This window comes from Silurus aristotelis (genome assembly GCF_946808225.1).
Source record: "Silurus aristotelis genome assembly, chromosome: 29".
Lineage (NCBI taxonomy): Eukaryota > Metazoa > Chordata > Actinopteri > Siluriformes > Siluridae > Silurus > Silurus aristotelis.
The window spans coordinates 1912981-1931087 of record NC_139602.1 but is presented as its reverse complement, the minus strand read 5'-3'; the positions used below and the strand labels follow the sequence as shown (position 1 = coordinate 1931087).

At 40.7% G+C, this 18107-nt stretch overlaps 1 protein-coding gene across 2 annotated transcripts; it reads right to left on the bottom strand.

Annotated features, from left to right (window-relative positions):
- Window positions 1–1106: 1106 nt before the first annotated feature.
- On the bottom strand, window positions 1107–18022 carry ehd3 (EH-domain containing 3). Of its 2 annotated transcripts, none has more exons than XM_083535651.1 (7): window positions 17703–18022; window positions 17214–17506; window positions 13375–13551; window positions 9349–9446; window positions 5325–5737; window positions 3630–3794; window positions 1107–3024 (listed from the first exon to the last, which is right to left on the bottom strand). In XM_083535651.1, exons 2-7 carry the CDS (start codon window positions 17438–17440, stop codon window positions 2497–2499), a joined length of 1608 nt encoding a protein of 535 aa, XP_083391777.1. In that variant the 5' UTR covers window positions 17441–17506; window positions 17703–18022; the 3' UTR covers window positions 1107–2496. The 2 variants fall into 2 exon arrangements, with proteins under 2 accessions (XP_083391777.1, XP_083391778.1); XM_083535652.1 differs by having other exon boundaries at window positions 17214–17503; window positions 17703–17893.
- Between the last annotated feature and the right edge of the window lie 85 nt (window positions 18023–18107).

Below are 18107 nucleotides of genomic sequence, written 5' to 3'. Positions count from 1 at the left end.
TGTGTGCTTCTGACTGACCACACACACACACACACACACACACACACACACACACACACACACACACACACACACACACACACACACACACACACACAGACCTGTATCCATGAGGCTGCTGTGTCACGGTGAGCAGGAAAGGCCGCACTTATCACATCCTGACATCTCCTACACAAGAAAGATGAGCGTACAAGGCAACTCGCGTGAGCGGAGCGGCGTGGTGTGTTACAAAAACAGGAAATTTGTCAGGTCATGAAACCTGATCGTGGAAAACATGTCCAAAAAAAAGAGCAGGTTGGGCAGAGGGGCTGTCAGGACTGTAGATTTAAGTGGAAAGAAATTTATATTAATAATCTGATTCATTAGTTCATGACTTCAGCATTTCCTGGTTCCTCCTGAGGAATCCTAAAGGAACATCTTGGATACAAGCAAGAGGGCACGAGAACCTCACAGATACTCTATAAGGACAAAAAGTATTGGGACACCTAACTTTTCCACTCATATGTGGTTCTTTCTCGAACTGTTACCACAAACCACATGGGTTGGCGTGGAAGATCTTGTATGGCCTGCTGTAGAGCTCAAACCCTACTGAACACTTTTGGGATAAATTGGAATGCCACCCCTTCTCCTGAGTTCCTCACCTTCATCAGTACCTGAATTTACTAAAGCTAACGTGGTTGAATGAAATCTGACAAATCCTCAGAAAAAAAAAAAACAATTAAATTAAATCAAATCAAAAAATCCATCCATTCATCCATCCATCCTCACTCTTCCACAGCCCATCTTTCTTCCTCCCTCTGTTTTTTTCCTCCTGTATTAAAGCATCTTATTATTTTATTGATCTACAAGAAGTTTAAACAAGAAAAACATTAAAAAAAGAAACGTAAGAATTGACATATATGGAGTTATTAATAAATGTAAAATTGATCTTTATAATCCATTAATTTTCATAAAGCCGCTTTTAATTTACGGCACTAGGACCATGAGGCGACGTTTCGGAGTCTGTCCTTGAAAAAGAAATGTGCATAAATTAACTTTTTTTCTAAAATCAAAGTTCATTTTTCTTTTTTTTTTCTTTCACAAACAGACAGGAAATAGGACGACACTTTAATAGGTATCGATACACGTCAGTTTATTTAATTAGGATGAACAAAGGCCGGCAAAACATACCGGTTTACATTTCGAACAACGGAAAAACCGACTCTCGCAGATCGCGATCGAGCATCAGGACTCGAACTTCCTGTCGAAACCTTTCCGACTCGCCTGAACGTTTAAGGCTCGCCGTAAACTACGACACACACCGATAACCATCACATCACACATCAGGATCGAAGGAATGAGTACTGACAAAAATATACGACATCAATGCATAAGTGTTAAGGTAAAAATGTTAGTGCTGTCTAGCTTCTCTTTTTTTAATAACAAGAATCAAGTATTTGGAACACAACGAGAAGGAACATTAACAGGGATGAACATAGACATTGTACACCAAAACCAACGAGGTTACTATACCTACAGGTGATTCCATCCATACACCGAATACAGCCACCGAACCGTCTAGGTTTCAGACATGACACATTTTAACAGTCTCTTGGTCAGGCTATGCAAGGGCTTACGTCTTTTTAGGACGCCACCTTCACGTGAAGAAAATAAAATAAAAACACAGCAAAAGTATATGGACAAAGGTATTGAGACACCTGACTTTTCCAGCTGTATGTGGGTTCTTTCCCAAATTTTTACCACAAAAAATATTGTGTTTGGAAACGGAAGCATGAAATTGATCCTATAATTTAACTATTAGATCCAAAAAACCTGAGATTGCTCCTGCGCACAAAAGCAGCTCCATGAATATCTGCTTTCCATTGGTTGGAAGTGTGTGAAAGAGCTTGAAGAGCTTTCAAACACTATTGGGATGAAATCGAACACACCCCGTGTCTCCTCTCTTCATCACCTACATCAGTACCTGACTTTACTAACGCCCTTGTGGCCGAATTAAATCTCACAAAATTGCCACAAAATCGAGTGGAAAATCTTTCCAGAAGAGCATATGGAGATTATTTGTGGAATGAGATGTTACATACATGCATTTACATTGATGGCAACTGAGGTTTAAAGGGCCTTGCTCAATTGCAGTTTGGTGGTGCTGGGATTTGAACCCATGACCTTCCAGATCAGAAGTCAACCATCTTTTCCACTGAGCTACTACTTAGCAAGATGATGGTCAGGTGTTCACATACCTTTGCCACATAGTGTATAATTGGGAGACAAAACAAGGGGAAATTAAGACTAAGTACAATTTCTTTTGAATGCTCCAAGACAGCAGAAATTGCAAAGGAAAAAAAAAACCTACAGCTGAAGAAAGCTCTTGACACCTTAATAGGAAGAAAGTCAGAGCGCTAACATTTTATTTATGTTTCATTGTCCATTAATTGTTCATACAGCGTCCAAGATATGAATATGCATTTCCATTTCTAACTATACTACAACCTGAATCGTTTACTCCGGTAATTTTCTCTTAGACGGAGGAACCAGATGAGATGGAAGCTCGCTGGGAAGCTCGTGCCCTTCCAGTTTGACCTTGATGAGATGGTTGGCCAGGGCAAACTCCTCGTCGTCTAGCATGCCATCCTTATCGATGTCAGCCAGCTTCCATATCTTGCCCAGGACCGTGTTCGGCAGCTTCGACTTCACCATCTCTTTCTTGGCGTTGGCGCCGGTCACCTTGCCATTGACTGGCGAGAGTGTGTAAAAGATCTCGTCGTACGTTGGCTTGTCGCGCGCCACCACCCACTCGAGCTCGTCGATTCCCTCACCGGCGCCTTCGCCGTACCCGTGACCAAACGGCCCGTTCATGGTGCCTTCGAAGGCTCCACCCTTTACCACCTGACCGGGCTTTTGTGTTTCCTCTTGGCGCACCAGGACCATCAGCTGGGCGATGTCGTGCGCCAGCATGTCGTCCACGGCATCCAGAAGCTTCGGCTTCAGCACCTGAAACTTGTTCAGGTCATGGGATTGAAGCTGCTCCTGTTCACAAAGAAAGATGTATACAAATCAACACTGCAAATTATTTAGGACTCTTTACAACAGGGGTCCCGAAACTGCAGCCCAATACAGCTCACCAGTAAAATGTTTTACTCGTATTATATCTGTATTTGATTTAAAAAAAGTTGGCTCTCAAACTAAAATTCCCATTAATTATTATATAGGTCAAGGCACCAATAGCCATGTTCCAGCAATCGACTATTGGCAAAAATCCATGCCGATAGTTTTTCCGGGTTGCGTTACATATTACAAGAGCGGCCTCTAGAGGCAAATTACAGAAGCCACTTGCTGTTTTTTTTTTTTTTTTTTTACACATGAGGCTGCATGGAGAGAGCTATATGTATTATTTATCATTTAGGCATGAATGTTAAATGTAAACATACAATTTTCCCTCTACTTGAACTAGCATACCAATCTTATGGTCAGGTGTCCACAAGCTTTAAGTGTAGATACTAATATAGGGTTATCTTCTTAATAATTTTTTTTTGGGATCAAGGGCACCTTTATTACAAAGAACTTTCTATATTATGACTGGTACGTTGTACTTCTACTGCTCCTTGTTCTTAAATCTTTGCCTGAGCGTTTACCTGCATTCTTTTGAGATTGGGAAAGTCTCCAGGTGAAATCTGATGCTCTTTCTCTATCCGGCTGTAGATCTCTCCCAGGCTGTTGATCAGTTCCTTCTTTTTGTTGTCTTTCCCAAAGACCGAGGGCATTTCTTTTTTCAAGGAGCTGATAATGTAGGCATGGACCTGTAAAAAAAAAAAAGGACCTGAACTTAATCTGAACCTAATATGTATAAAGATTAAAATAAATAAACAAATAAATAAATAGCACTAATAGATAAATAAGTAATAATCCATGGGTACAAGTTCATCACTTCCCAGCATTGACGAGTGCAAGCTGCCGTAGATGTTCGCAGAAAGAAGCTGAATGAACTGATCTTTATTTCCTGTACGCACTTTATATACGCCTCGTTACATCTGAAATCCTGCTGCTCCGAATCACACCCGGAGATAAAGTAGTGCCATTAGATTACATTTATTTCCATGAGAACGAAAGTTTGCTTATGACTAATAATGAAACTGTGAGGAACCTCTGGTGCTTTTTTTTTTGTTCGACGTCTCGTTTTTCTTCTGAATTCATCTTTGAGTCGTTTATAAAAATCAGCTTATTCACCTGAGTGGTTTTACCACACGCAGAAATCCTCCACAGAGCTCAGAAAGGTCATTAGGAAATGTCAACAATAGCTGTCTGATTCTGGATGTACCTGAAACTGGATGGTTCGATAGTTTCAGTGCATTCATTTAGATTCAACTCTTTCTAAAAAACACCACCTCTGAACTTCCAGCCAATCAGAATTCAGAATTTAGACTGACCAGGGAAAAAGTCCACTGACAAACATTATATTGTAGCCACCACAAGACCTCAAGAGGAAAACCACTAACCGGTCTGTGGCTGAAGACTGATACTGGATATAGTCTCCACAGGTTAGAGACTGGTCACAGCCCAAAAGAAATATGACCTCATATTTTGATGACAGCAGGGGAAGTGTGCTTCTCTTCAGTCGCATGCAAAAGCGAAGGTTAAGCAGAATCGTGGCTGTCCGTGAAGGATATAACGCCGTGACAGTTCTCTTCCAAAGCACCGATAAGCTAACGGGAGCTTTCACAACCAAATCATGTCCCTGTTTAGATTCAATATCGATTCATGTTCATTCAGTGGACGGGTTTTATTTGTTCTTCGTCTTTAACGACAAAGAAACACCAAGAACGAAATACGAATGTAGATTAGCACTAGCATAAGGTCCAGATAATGGCTAAGCAGCAGCACACACACACACACACACACACACACACCAGAGATGCACTTGTGCTGCATTATGGAGGACAAATCAATGGTTCTCTGTTCACCTTTCAACACATCAATAATGCAGAGTGTACAGGAGGGATCAGATAACAAGAAGCCTCCAACTTTCTGTCAGAGTGAGAGGAGTTATGAATAACAATCCAAGCTACCAAACTACTGCCATGAAGGAAATTGCAAAAAAACTAAATTTGCTAATAGACATTGCACACCTTCACCAAAAGGAAGGGTCTGCACTGATTCATTTCCCACCAGACAAAAGACTTCTATAGTAACCAAACCAGATTTTTTTAATGGCATATGATCTCATGGTGATCTACCTCAGGTTTGAATTGTGACTCACCAGATTTGGTGCTGTCTGGGAAGGATTTTCATTCTAATAAAAAATGTTAATGTTCTACCTTAGCAAGTTTTACCTTAGCAAGTCTGGCCCTCTTGATGAGATCGTTGAGTTTGCGTAGAGCGGCGTTGCGTGGAAGAGACTGAATGTCCTTGAACAGGTCCTGCTCCTCAGCCTCGAACAGCTTGCGATTGTCAGGGATGAGCAGCGGGTGAGACCAGAACGAGCCAATGTAGACGCGGATCACCTCAGGCGTGTTAACGATCTTTCCCAGCGACCACATGAGGGCGCCGTAGACACGCATCAGCTGCTGCGTCTCGATCTGGTCCGCCTTGTTGAGAACCACACGAATCTTGTCCTCGTGATTCTTCAAGGCTTTGATGACCTCCGAGAACTCGTCCGAGATGTCCAGCTTGTGGGCGTCGAACAGAAGAATAATGCGGTCGACGCGCTCGGCGAACCACTCCAGCACAGCGGCAAAGTCGTAGCCTGGAAGAATTAGGAGCAGATTCAATGAATCAATGATTATGTTTCAAATCGGACTTGATCTTGTACGGTTGATGATAGGCAGCAAGAGTTACAGACTCATTCGACCCTGGGAGCGCCATCAAAGCGGCTGGACCACCTCAAACAGGGGTGGTTCAAATGCATTTTATGATGCATTAGCTTCTACAGTTCCTGATGTCATGTTTGGTTTCATGCCATACTACTATAATACACCAAGAATGCCTTCTTACCCCTTTTATATAGTAGAGAAAAAAAATCTTTATACATAGAGGCTTCTATACTGCTAAAGATTTAGCTGCATGACTCAGCATAGTGTCCACAGATCATAGATTGCTGGGAATTGTTCTCACACACCCTCCACACATCTAGCTGAAACAGTGCTTGAAACATACCCCATCAGCAAATGCAAATGTAGAAACATTAGGGGGAAAAAAAAGGCTTGCTTTTTTCCCTGTATCTGTTTTGCTGAATGATTAGTGGGTTAAAATCAGAAAGCATGGAATATGGAACGCACCTCCATTTTCTTTCACTAGTAACAAAAAAGACACACCAGCTGGAATCAAAAGTAAATCTTTTGATTTTGCAGTTTCACAAGGAAAACACTTCAGAGTTGGATTACTGAGTAGGACACTTTATTACCAGGGACTATGTTTATAAGTGAATGAGGTAACCCCCCCCACACACACAAAAAAAAAAAAAACAGTACTAAATCATGAAAATGTGCTACGGAAATAAATATGAATACATTCAATAATGAATATAATTATCTAATTCATCAATTATAAATAATAAATATACTCTCCGTTGCAGCACGCCATCTCACGTGTTCAAAAAATAAAGTGCGTCAGTGATTCGCCTCCAGAGGGTGCTCTCGTAATGACAGCGGACTGGAAGCCGGAAAAACTATCGGTATGGATTTTTGCAGATAGACAATAGATCCAGCAATCAACTATCGATGCCACAGCCTCTATTAATAACTAAGAGAGGTTTTAGTTTGAAGGCCAACCGTTTTTTAATTAAATACCGACGTGATATGTGTAAAACATATTTACAATTTTTTCATTCTATTCTAGAATTTTTAAAGTATGTCTCTGGCATTGTTCACATGGCCGTTCCAAATACGGGGACGGGAGGCATTCATCCCGTGGGGTGTCTTTTGGGAAACCCCTCCCTCTCTTTTTTTGTCATCCACAAAAAAAATCTCTGTGTGAAGTGAAGTGAAACTGGGAAAGAAGCTTAGTATTTGAGGCAGACAGAGATTATGGGTTAATTTCAGGCTGTCATTTCGCCGCCTGTCAGGAATGACGAGATAGACAGCGCGCCGGTTTATGTTTTAACAAGCTGAGGCTGTAAGAACTCGCCACCATCGAACAATACCTCCATATGGACATTTACGCAGGCAGCTATAACCACACAAGTCTTCTGTTGCCTCTGTTGACAATGGGAGAGACAAACAAACCATTTAGGAATCGAATCAGGATCAAATTCGAAAAGGATGTATTAAGCTCAATGAGCACCTGGAACATGGCCATAAAAACGACAAAGGAAAAAGAAAGATCTTGTATTCGCTTGGCTCATTTCTTTGTCATGTCGTTGTTGAGGTTATGCAGCTTAACGACATCATTTATAGCTACTATATAATCAAGTGGGATAATGCAGTTCCTGGAGAAGAAGAATGAATAGCACTTCATTCAAAAAAATTTTTTGTACATTAGGAAAGACCGTTGGAGTGAAGGGAATTATCTCCACTTTGCTGCTCTGGTGAAAACATTTCACAGCAAGTAGAGGCATGAACGAAAGAGCCAAGTTTGATTAGGTGCTGCTAAATACGACCCTCACACCGAGCTGTGAATGAGAAGGTCTTGACACTGGGCTCGCAGAGAAGAAATGAGGAACCACCAAACTAACCACGTGAAGAAAAAAAAACTAAAACAGACTTTTCCAGCTGAAGTCCACATATTGGAGGTAATTTGGGAGGGAATTCCCCTTCACTTGGAGACCTAAATCTGTTACAGCATACAGCTTTATTAAGATATACTTTACATGGGTTGGAGTGGAAGATCTTAAGTGGCCTGCTATAGATCTCAACCCTGTTGAACACGTTTTGGGATGAATTACTCAAAGCATCTTCACCTACATCAGTTCCTTTACTAAGTGGCTGAACGAAATCTCACAAATCTTCACTCCAACATCTCATGGAACATAAAAGAAGAGTGGAGGTTATTATAACAGCAAAGAAAATACATTCCAATCTTAGAGTCAGATGTCTAAACTCTTCTCTATATCTGATCTAGTTGCCTGTACTAGATCAGCCATAACATGAATAGCATTAATTATCTCGTGGTAATGGAACCCATCACATGGGTGGGATTTATCATATACTCATTACATGGAAAATGACAAAAAGTGTTGACCCTGCCTCCAAACTCCCCAAACCTCAGTCCGATCAAGTATCTGTACCAAAAGTCCAATCTACATCGCAGCTAACAGGACTTCAAGTCTTCATGCCAGACACTTCTCAGTTGTTTAAGAGGCCAGAGGGGGAACCTACACAATATCAGGCAGGTGATTTTAATGTTATGGCTGATGTATATTGTTGGTTGCGGAATACAGTGGAACGTTTTATCCTTTTTACGGTGGTGTAACTTTGCATGCAAAAATAAAATTAAACTGATTTTCCTATTCTGAAGCAGGAAAGGAAGTCTGTTTTTACTAGCAAATCCGCACGCCTCGACCCAAACCCCTGATTTGACTGTATTCTAGTTTGCTCTCAACACAGAGAGGTGGAAACTGTCAAACAAACAGCTTTCGCTTTGTCTGTAAATAGATACAAGAAAGGGAACGAAAGATAGAGGTACTTTCAAGATGGCTTCACTTCCCGCCCATTATTTTCTCCACAACTTAGACGAGAGTAGGATTGGGTTGGAATTGTCCATCATATAGCAGCTTCCAGTCGGAATGGCAAAAAATATCACATGCTTCCTCTGAGGTAACTTTTGAAATGGCTGCTCATGCATGGCGTAATACACTCACAAGAAGACTGCACTTTTCTGTATACATGATCGTAAATGCTCTAGTGGACAGTATTAGAGGAGATGTACAATTTATGCCTAGGTTTGAATCTAGGCCCTTTTTTTTTTTTTTTTTTTTTTTTTTTTTTTTTTTTTTTTTGCTTATATCATGATTTGGGTAACAAAATTACCAGTGGTGGACAGTAAGGAAGTAAATATAATTATGTATCTGTACATAACGTTAGTATTTTCTTTTTGGTGGACTTTAACTTTCCTGCATTTCAGTCAAATATTTTGCTTTACAATTTTTGTCAAATCGCTCATTCCTTTTTATTTACGTGGATAATAACATTACAGGACAAGCACACAGCGAGCCACCAATCAGGGTCGAGCGAACAAGCCGTTTGATTGGCGCTTGGTGTATCTACTTTTCACCCACATACAGTTCAGCATCAGTTCAAGCAGAACATTTCTGAGAGGAATATATGATGGAAGAAACTCCTGACTCGAACATTGTAAAAACATAAGCCTGGTAGGAAAATGATAACGATACCAAGGGGTTCACGTGTAAATGTGTGTTACCTCTGCTAATTCTTTGCTTTTCTCCAGACAGGATTCCTGGCGTGTCAATGATGCTGATGCTCTCCAGAACAGGGTTGGGAAGCTGGGCACATACAAACCTAGGCACACACATACACAAAAAGAAGCTAATAAATCACTGGATCGCAATAAGAAGAACAATTTGAGCCAATTCATATTAAAGGTGTTCAAGCCAGAGGTGTATAGCAGGCCACACAAGATCTACTCCAACTAATGGAAGCTATACCTTTCTGAAGCTGGATTTGTTTACACTGTCATGCTGGAACAGGTTCAGGTCTCCTATTTGAAGTGAAAGAAAGACATCCTATATATGTTGTGTGCCTCCAAATTTAGAGAGTTTGGAGAAGAAGAACATATGGCTGGAAAATTCAGGTGTCCCAATACTCATATTATATATATATATATATATATACACAGTGAGGAAAATAAGTATTTGAACACCCTGCTATTTTGCAAGTTCTCCCACTTAGAAATCATGGACGGGTCTGAAATTGTCATCGTAGGTGCATGTCCACTGTGAGAGACATAATCTAAAAAAAAAAATCCAGAAATCACAATGTATGATTTTTAAACTATTTATTTGTATGATACAGCTGCAAATAAGTATTTGAACACCTGTCTATCAGCTAGAATTCTGACCCTCAAAGACCTGTTAGTCTGCCTTTAAAATGTCCACACCCACTACATTTATTATATTAAATTAGATGCACCTGTTTGAGGTTGTTAGCTGCATAAAGACACCTGTCCACCCCATACAATCAGTAAGAATCCAACTACTAACATGGCCAAGACCAAAGAGCTGTCCAAAGACACTAGAGACAAAATTGTACACCTCCACAAGGCTGGAAAGGGCTACGGGGAAATTGCCAAGCAGCTTGGTGAAAAAAGGTCCACTGTTGGAGCAATCATTAGAAAATGGAAGAAGCTAAACATGACTGTCAATCTCCCTCGGACTGGGGCTCCATGCAAGATCTCACCTCGTGGGGTCTCAATGATCCTAAGGAAGGTGAGAAATCAGCCCAGAACTACACGGTAGGGGCTGGTCAATGACCTGAAAAGAGCTGGGACCACCGTTTCCAAGGTTACTGTTGGTAATACACTAAGACGTCATGGTTTGAAATTATGCATGGCACGGAAGGTTCCCCTGCTTAAACCAGCACATGTCCAGGCACGTCTTAAGTTTGCCAATGACCATTTGGATGATCCAGAGGAGTCATGGGAGAAAGTCATGTGGTCAGATGAGACCAAAATAGAACTTTTGGGTCATAATTCCACTAAACGTGTTTGGAGAAAGAAGAATGATGAGTACCATCCCAAGAACACTATCCCTACTGTGAAGCATGGGGGTGGTAGCATCATGCTTTGGGGGTGTTTTTCTGCACATGGGACAGGGCGACTGCACTGTATTAAGGAGAGGATGACCGGAGCCATGTATTGCACGATTTTGAGGAACAACCTCCTTCCCTCAGTTAGAGCATTGAAGATGGGTCGAGGCTGGGTCTTCCAACATGACAATGACCCGAAGCACACAGCCAGGATAACCAAGGAGTGGCTCTGTAAGAAGCATATCAAGGTTCTGGCGTGGCCTAGCCAGTCTCCAGACCTAAACCCAATAGAGAATCTTTGGAGGGAGCTCAAACTCCGTGTTTCTCAGTGACAGGCCAGAAACCTGACTGATCAAGAGAAGATCTGTGTGGAGGAGTGGGCCAAAATCCCTCCTGCAGTGTGTGCAAACCTGGTGAAAAACTACAGGAAACGTTTGACCTCTGTAATTGCAAACAAAGGCTCCTGTACCAAATATTAACATTGACTTTCTCAGGTGTTCAAATACTTATTTGCAGCTGTATCATACAAATAAATAGTTAAAAAAATCATACATTGTGATTTCTGGATTTTTTTTTTTAGATTATGTCTCTCACAGTGGACATGCACCTACGATGACAATTTCAGACCCCTCCATGATTTCTAAGTGGGAGAACTTGCAAAATAGCAGGGTGTTCAAATACTTATTTTCCTCACTGTATATGGTATGTAATAGCTAACTAGCAAACTAAGCATGGTGTGCTTTTTCTCAACCTCATCTGCACTTAACCCAGAAAGTCCTCAAGTACCCGGGGGTCTTCTTGTAACTCAGAGAGGATACATCACATCAGCAAGGACTGGTTCTATTTTCAGCGTCGGGGATCACGCACACGTCTATAAATACCACTGAGAACCAGAGCGACTGCATCGATTACGCAAATGTTTCATAGTCGATTTTTTGTTCGCAATCCTATAGTCATCAAACACTTTCATTTCGGTACACATTTATTTATTTATTTATTTAGACAACATGTTATGAGTCAGCTTCACGCTGATTAAGTGTTCTGCCAGACTGCTTTTTTTCCCCCACTCTGAATCCCCGAGCCAGATTCGCAACCCCAGCAAGGAGCCGAGAGAGGCACCTGCAAAAATAATCGTCACATGCTCACAAATGTTTGCTTGGAGATGGTCTGGTTCTGTAAACACTTTGTATTCTGTGATGATGTCTGTATATAATGTTACCTCTGTCTCAGCCTCTACTGTCTGTTGCCCTACTGTCTGTCTCTGGCGTTACTGTCTGAGGCGTTACTGTCTGTCTGTAATTTTATAGTCCGTGGCATTTCTGTCTGGCTATGATACAACCGTCTGGAGCCTTACCGTCTGTGAGTGGCATAACTATCTGTGGCGTTACTGACTTCATGTAGTATTATTCATGTGGAGACTGTCAGTAATGTTACTGACTGCGATGTTTCTGTCTGTCTGTGACGTTCCTGACTGCGGTTTTACTATCTGTCAGTAACGTCACAGACAGACGGTAACACCACAGTCAGTAACGTCACAGACAGACGGTAACATGCAGTCAGTAACGTCACAGACAGATGGTAACACCGCAGGCAGTAACGTCACAGACAGACGGTAACACAGCAGTCAGTATCGCAGCTAGTTACTAAGACAGTTACTAAGACAGACGCAGTTAGCTTAGTGCTTAACTACGGTGTTACTGACTGTCTGTGACATTACCGTTTGTCTGTGACGTTACTGTCTGTCTGTGCCTTTACTGACTGTCTGTGCCGTTACTGACTGCAGTGTTACCGACTGATGTTACTGTCTGTCTGTGACATGACCGACTGTGATGTTATTGTCTGTCTGTGACATTACCGACTGTGGTGTTACTGTCTGTCTGAAGTGTTATCGTTAAGGCATTACTGTCTGTGACTGACTTAATGTCTGCCAGTGTTATTGTCTGTCTGTAATGTTACTGTCTGTAGCGTTACTGTCTGTTTGTGATGAAATCGTCTGTAGCCTTTATGCCCATATGTGCTGTTACAATCTGTGGTATTACTGTCTGTCTGTGGTGCAACCGTCTGTGGCATTACTTTTTGTCTGTGTCCGACTTCAAAGAGCAGAGTATCTTCAAAATGTGTCAAAAAAAAAAAAAAAAGTGTCACCGGTATTCAATTCAAATGATTTCAAACTATGAAGGTTTCATTTTGCTGGGTATAACATATGATGCTACAACTAATGTTGAAATTGAGAAATGACCCATATGCTGCTGGAGAAGGCAGAAGTCCAACAAGCATTGACCTTCCAACCAGATATGGAATGTTAAGCTTTTTTAATAGAGGAACAGCTGACCCTGACTGACTCACACTGAGGTGTCTTCCTGCATAGTGAGATCATCAAGAAGCGAAAAAGAAACAACGGCATGGACTCGTTAGTGACAAAGTTCCTGTGCACAAAACCAACTCTACAAACATATGTTTTTTTTATAGGTTGGAGTAAAAAATGTGTGACCTCAAACTTTATACACCTTTGGGATGAATTGGAACGGAACCCCAGTCCTCCTCACCTCACCCTTGTGGATAAAAGAACGCAAATCTCCACAAAATCAAGTGGAACATCTTCCCAGAAGAGTGGAGCTTATTATACACACACACATATATATATATATATATATATATATATATATATATAAATCACACCGACCTGTTGAGAAACGCATTGCCGAAAGCGTTGAGTTTCCGAAAAGGTTTTTTGGGATCCACGACCAGAGCGTTCCCTGGGATCTGGCCTTCGATGTCGCCGTGCATCACTGCAATAAACGAGTCCGTGGTGGGCTCCGGACCAATACGCATGCCTGGGAAGTCCTGTTCCAGCAGGTATCTATGGTGAGATCCAAAAAAAATGCAACAGTTTAAATGATTTACATGCGATACTCTTTACTCGGTGCGGACATCAAGCCAGTGCAACTCACGAAGCAGAACATTTAGCATGTGCTAAACATTAGACAAAACTGTCAGCTAAGGGATTTCTTTCTGTGTGAGGTCTATGGGGTTCTCTGGCAAAAGCTGTAAGGAGGTGTCCATCTGTATGCCCTTCATCCAGGAGCTAAGTCATTACTGGACTAATTACTAGTAATGACTTTACTGGTACCATTACACACCATTTACCATTACTGGACATTACAGGTCATTACTGAACTAATTTAGCCAGTAATGACCTGTAATAACCTGCATACTGATAATACCATAGGGTCAATAGTAACATCCAAAAGGGACATGATTCATACTGTACTGTATTCATTTGTAGGGCGTTGCTAATTTCACCAATGAGATTTATAAATGAAATAAATCTCATTTTTTTACTCATTTACTCAACACAGTGCTGAATTTACCTCACACTGCTGAATTTACTCATCACAGTACAAAATTTTATTAATCACAGTGCTGAATTTAATTAATTACAGTGATGAATTTAATTAATCACAGTGCTGAATTTGAACATGACAATGCACCAGTGCACAAAGGCAGCTCCATGAAAATCTGCTTTCCATGGGTTGGAAGTTTGTTGAGGATCTTGAATGGACTGCCATAGAGCTCAAACCCTATTGAACACCTTTGGGATGAATTGGAAGGACTGAATGAAATCCTATGATTATTTTAAGATTGGAACGTATTGTAAGAGCAAATGGAGATTAATTGTGGAATAAGATGTTCAACAAGAAGCACATATCTTATGGTCAGGTGTCCACAAACATTTGTCAGAACAGTATGGAGCACATGGCAAAAGAAATGCTTTAATACACTTAATCTGATACGATACATCTTCTACAGCATCCTCTAAACCAGATCCTGTTACAAAATGAGACCAGAAGGTGTCCTGCTGGCTTCAGGGATTGACCCTGTGGCTTGGACCATCACTTTAGTTTTACAAGCACACATTCTGTGGGTTATTGGAGACGTGTAACCATGGGAATGTGGAAACTTCATAGGGAGCTTCTCCTGTAGCTCAGCAATGCTTTCAATGCGTCTGGCTTCTCCGCTAAAGTGCACAAATGATCTGTGGTGTCAGGACCCAATCCATTTAACTGTAACATGGGGAATTCGAGAGGCCTTTTTCTCCTCTACACATTCCTCCACCTCTCTCTCTCTCTCTCTCTCTCTCTCTCCCCCCCCCCCCCCTTTCACTGCCTCAACCAGGGCTTGTTGTTTTCCTCTTTCGAATATCCGAGCTGTTTGTTTCATGTGATCGATGACGTGTCGAGTGTGAATCTCGGCTGTGTGAGTGACAGAGAGGCTCCGCCCACATCGCTGGGAGTGAAAGACTCAACATGAAACACAAGGTGCTGAATTTAATTATCAGAGTGCTGAATGTACTCCTCTAATAATAGCAGTGCTGAAGTCACTAATCACAATGCTGGATTTACTAATACACTAATCACAATACTGGATTCACTAATCACAGTGCTGTATTCAATAATCACAGTGCTGGATTCACTGATCACAATGTTGGATTCACTAATCACAGTGCTGGATTCACTAATCATAGGGCTGGATTTACTGATCACAGTGCTGGATTTACTAATACACTAATCACAATACTGGATTCACTAATCACAATGTTGGATTCACTAATCATAGGGCTGGATTTACTGATCACAATGCTGGATTTACTAATACACTAATCACAATACTGGATTCACTAATCACAGTGCTGTATTCAATAATCACAGTGCTGGATTCACTGATCACAATGTTGGATTCACTAATCACAATACTGGATTCACTAATCACAGTGCTGTATTCAATAATCACAGTGCTGGATTCACTGATCACAATGTTGGTTTCACTAATCACAGTGCTGGATTCACTAATCATAGGGCTGGATTTACTGATCACAGTGCTGGATTTACTAATACACTAATCACAATACTGGATTCACTGATCACAATGTTGGATTCACTAATCACAGTGCTGGATTCACTAATCATAGGGCTGGATTTACTGATCACAGTGCTGGATTTACTAATACACTAATCACAATACTGGATTCACTAATCACAATGCTGTATTTACTAATACACTAATCACAATACTGGATTCACTAATCAAAATGCTGGATTCACTAATCACAATGCTGGATTTACTAATACACTAATCACAATGCTGGATTTACTAATACACTAATCACAATGCTGGATTTACTAATAAACTAATCACAATGCTGGATTTACTAATAAACTAATCACAATGCTGGATTTACTAATACACTAATCACAATGCTGGATTTACTAATACACTAATCACAATGCTGGATTTACTAATACACTAATCACAATGCTGGATTTACTAATACACTAATCACAATGCTGGATTTACTAATAAACTAATCACAATGCTGGATTTACTAATACACTAATCACAATGCTGGATTTACTAATACACTAATCACAATGCTGGATTTACTAATACACTAATCACAATGCTGGATTTACTAATACACTAATCACAATGCTGGATTTACTAATACACTAATCACAATGCTGGATTTACTAATACACTAATCACAATGCTGGATTTACTAATCACAGTGCTGTATTTACTAATCACAGTGCTGTATTTACTAATCACAGTGCTGGATGCACTAATCACAGTGCTGGATGCACTAATCATAGGGCTGGATTTACTGATCACAATACTGGATTCACTAATCACAATATACTGGATTCACTAATTACAATGCTGGATTTACTAATACACTAATCACAATGCTAATGCTGGATTTACTGATCACAATATACTGGATTCACTAATCACAAGCTGGATTCACTGATCACAATGCCTTATTTACTAATCACAATGCTGGATTGACAAATACACTAATCACAGTGCTGGATTTATTAATACACTAATCACAATACTGGATTCACTAATCACAGTGCTGAAGCTATTAATCACATTGCTGAATTTACCTATCCACTAATAACTGTGCTATTCACTAATCTAATTAACTAAGTTCTGAATGTAATAATCAGTGCTTTGTTCATGCATCCACTGACCACAGTGCTGAATTCCCTCATCACGGTGCTGAACTCACAACATCACATCTCTTTCCTGGAAATGCTTCTCATTCTCACAGCACTTAAATGTGACAAAAATCCTTTTTTAATTGACGTTTCCCAGTAAAACAAAATTGTCTTCCGCAGCAGTTTTAGTAAATATTTTGGTTTGAGATCATTTCTATTATATTGAGGCATTTGATACATTTTGTTCTACAACAATTATTCATATATTTGATATTATAAATGATAAAATATAATAGGAAATATTATTTATTTGAATGCAATAGGGAATTTTATGATGAAAAATATTACATTATATATTATTATTATTATCCTAATGACAGGTTGTGGTTTTGCAACTGCAATAATAATAATAATAATAATAATAATAATAATAATAATAATAATAAATTTGTTTAATGGAAATACTAATCCACTCTTGCAGAAGACCATGACCATGAGTCAGCAGTCTCTCCTGACCTACCGTATGAAGCTGGTCTTGCCGGTGGAGTACTGTCCCACCAGCAGCACCATGGGCTTGTTGTCAAAATCCGCATCCTCCAGAGCTGGAGAGTGGAACTCGTGAAACTTGTAATGTTCCTCCAGAGGCAGCAGTTTGGTTTTGTAGAGCTTCTTGAGTCCCTCACCGACAGTGTTGAACACCTCAGGATCCCTCTTTCTCCTGTCATCTGTCCCCAGCCAGCTGAACATGGTGCACTTGTGTGGACTGGTTTCTCTCTTATGTCTAGCTCGAGCTCCTTGCAGATGGACGACCTACTGGGAAGAAGGTATGAAAGTGACATTGGATTTGCAGGCCATATCTCAAAAGACACACACATCATCATCAACACCAACATCAAACAACCAGACCAGCCTAAATGAATAGAGATCAAAACCAGATGTATTCATTCCTGTAGATGTTTCTAATGTATGCATGGAGCATGGAGCATGTAGCGAACACGCAGAACAATACCTAGGAATAGAACCAGAGTCTTCAGAAAGCCATCAGACAAACAGAAGAGGAATTGTGGAGATATGAAGCGTGCTCCTCGGTTCCTCTGCGCTGCAGGTTTTGAGCTGAAGCCTTCAAAAAAAAAAACGGCAACATCAGAGAAAACGGTGTAGCCACGGCCCAGGACGTGCAGAAACCACGCCCACTTCCCCTCCCGACCAGCTGGAATAACCAATAAGATGCGTGAAAATGAGAGCCTATCAGAGCACAGGAGGGCGGGGTTTCTCAATACAGCTCCATCATGGATCAGATTCACTAAAATACCATACAACCATACAACCAAAAGTAAGTGCCCCCTGACCATCACAGCCACATGGGTTGGTGTGAAATAAAGAGATTCAGATCCTGCTGCAAATTCTGAATGCT

Excerpts from the sequence above, each read along its gene's own strand:
- ehd3 (XM_083535651.1), bottom strand. The coding sequence starts at position 17,440 with ATGTTCAGCTGGCTGGGGACAGATGACAGGAGAAAGAGGGATCCTGAG. Across the intron at positions 9,447-13,374 it reads GGCAATGCGTTTCTCAACAG|GTTTGTATGTGCCCAGCTTC; the intron begins GTCGGTGTGATT and ends GTGTGTGCCTAG. Across the intron at positions 3,025-3,629 it reads CCAATCTCAAAAGAATGCAG|GAGCAGCTTCAATCCCATGA; the intron begins GTAAACGCTCAG and ends CTTTGTGAACAG.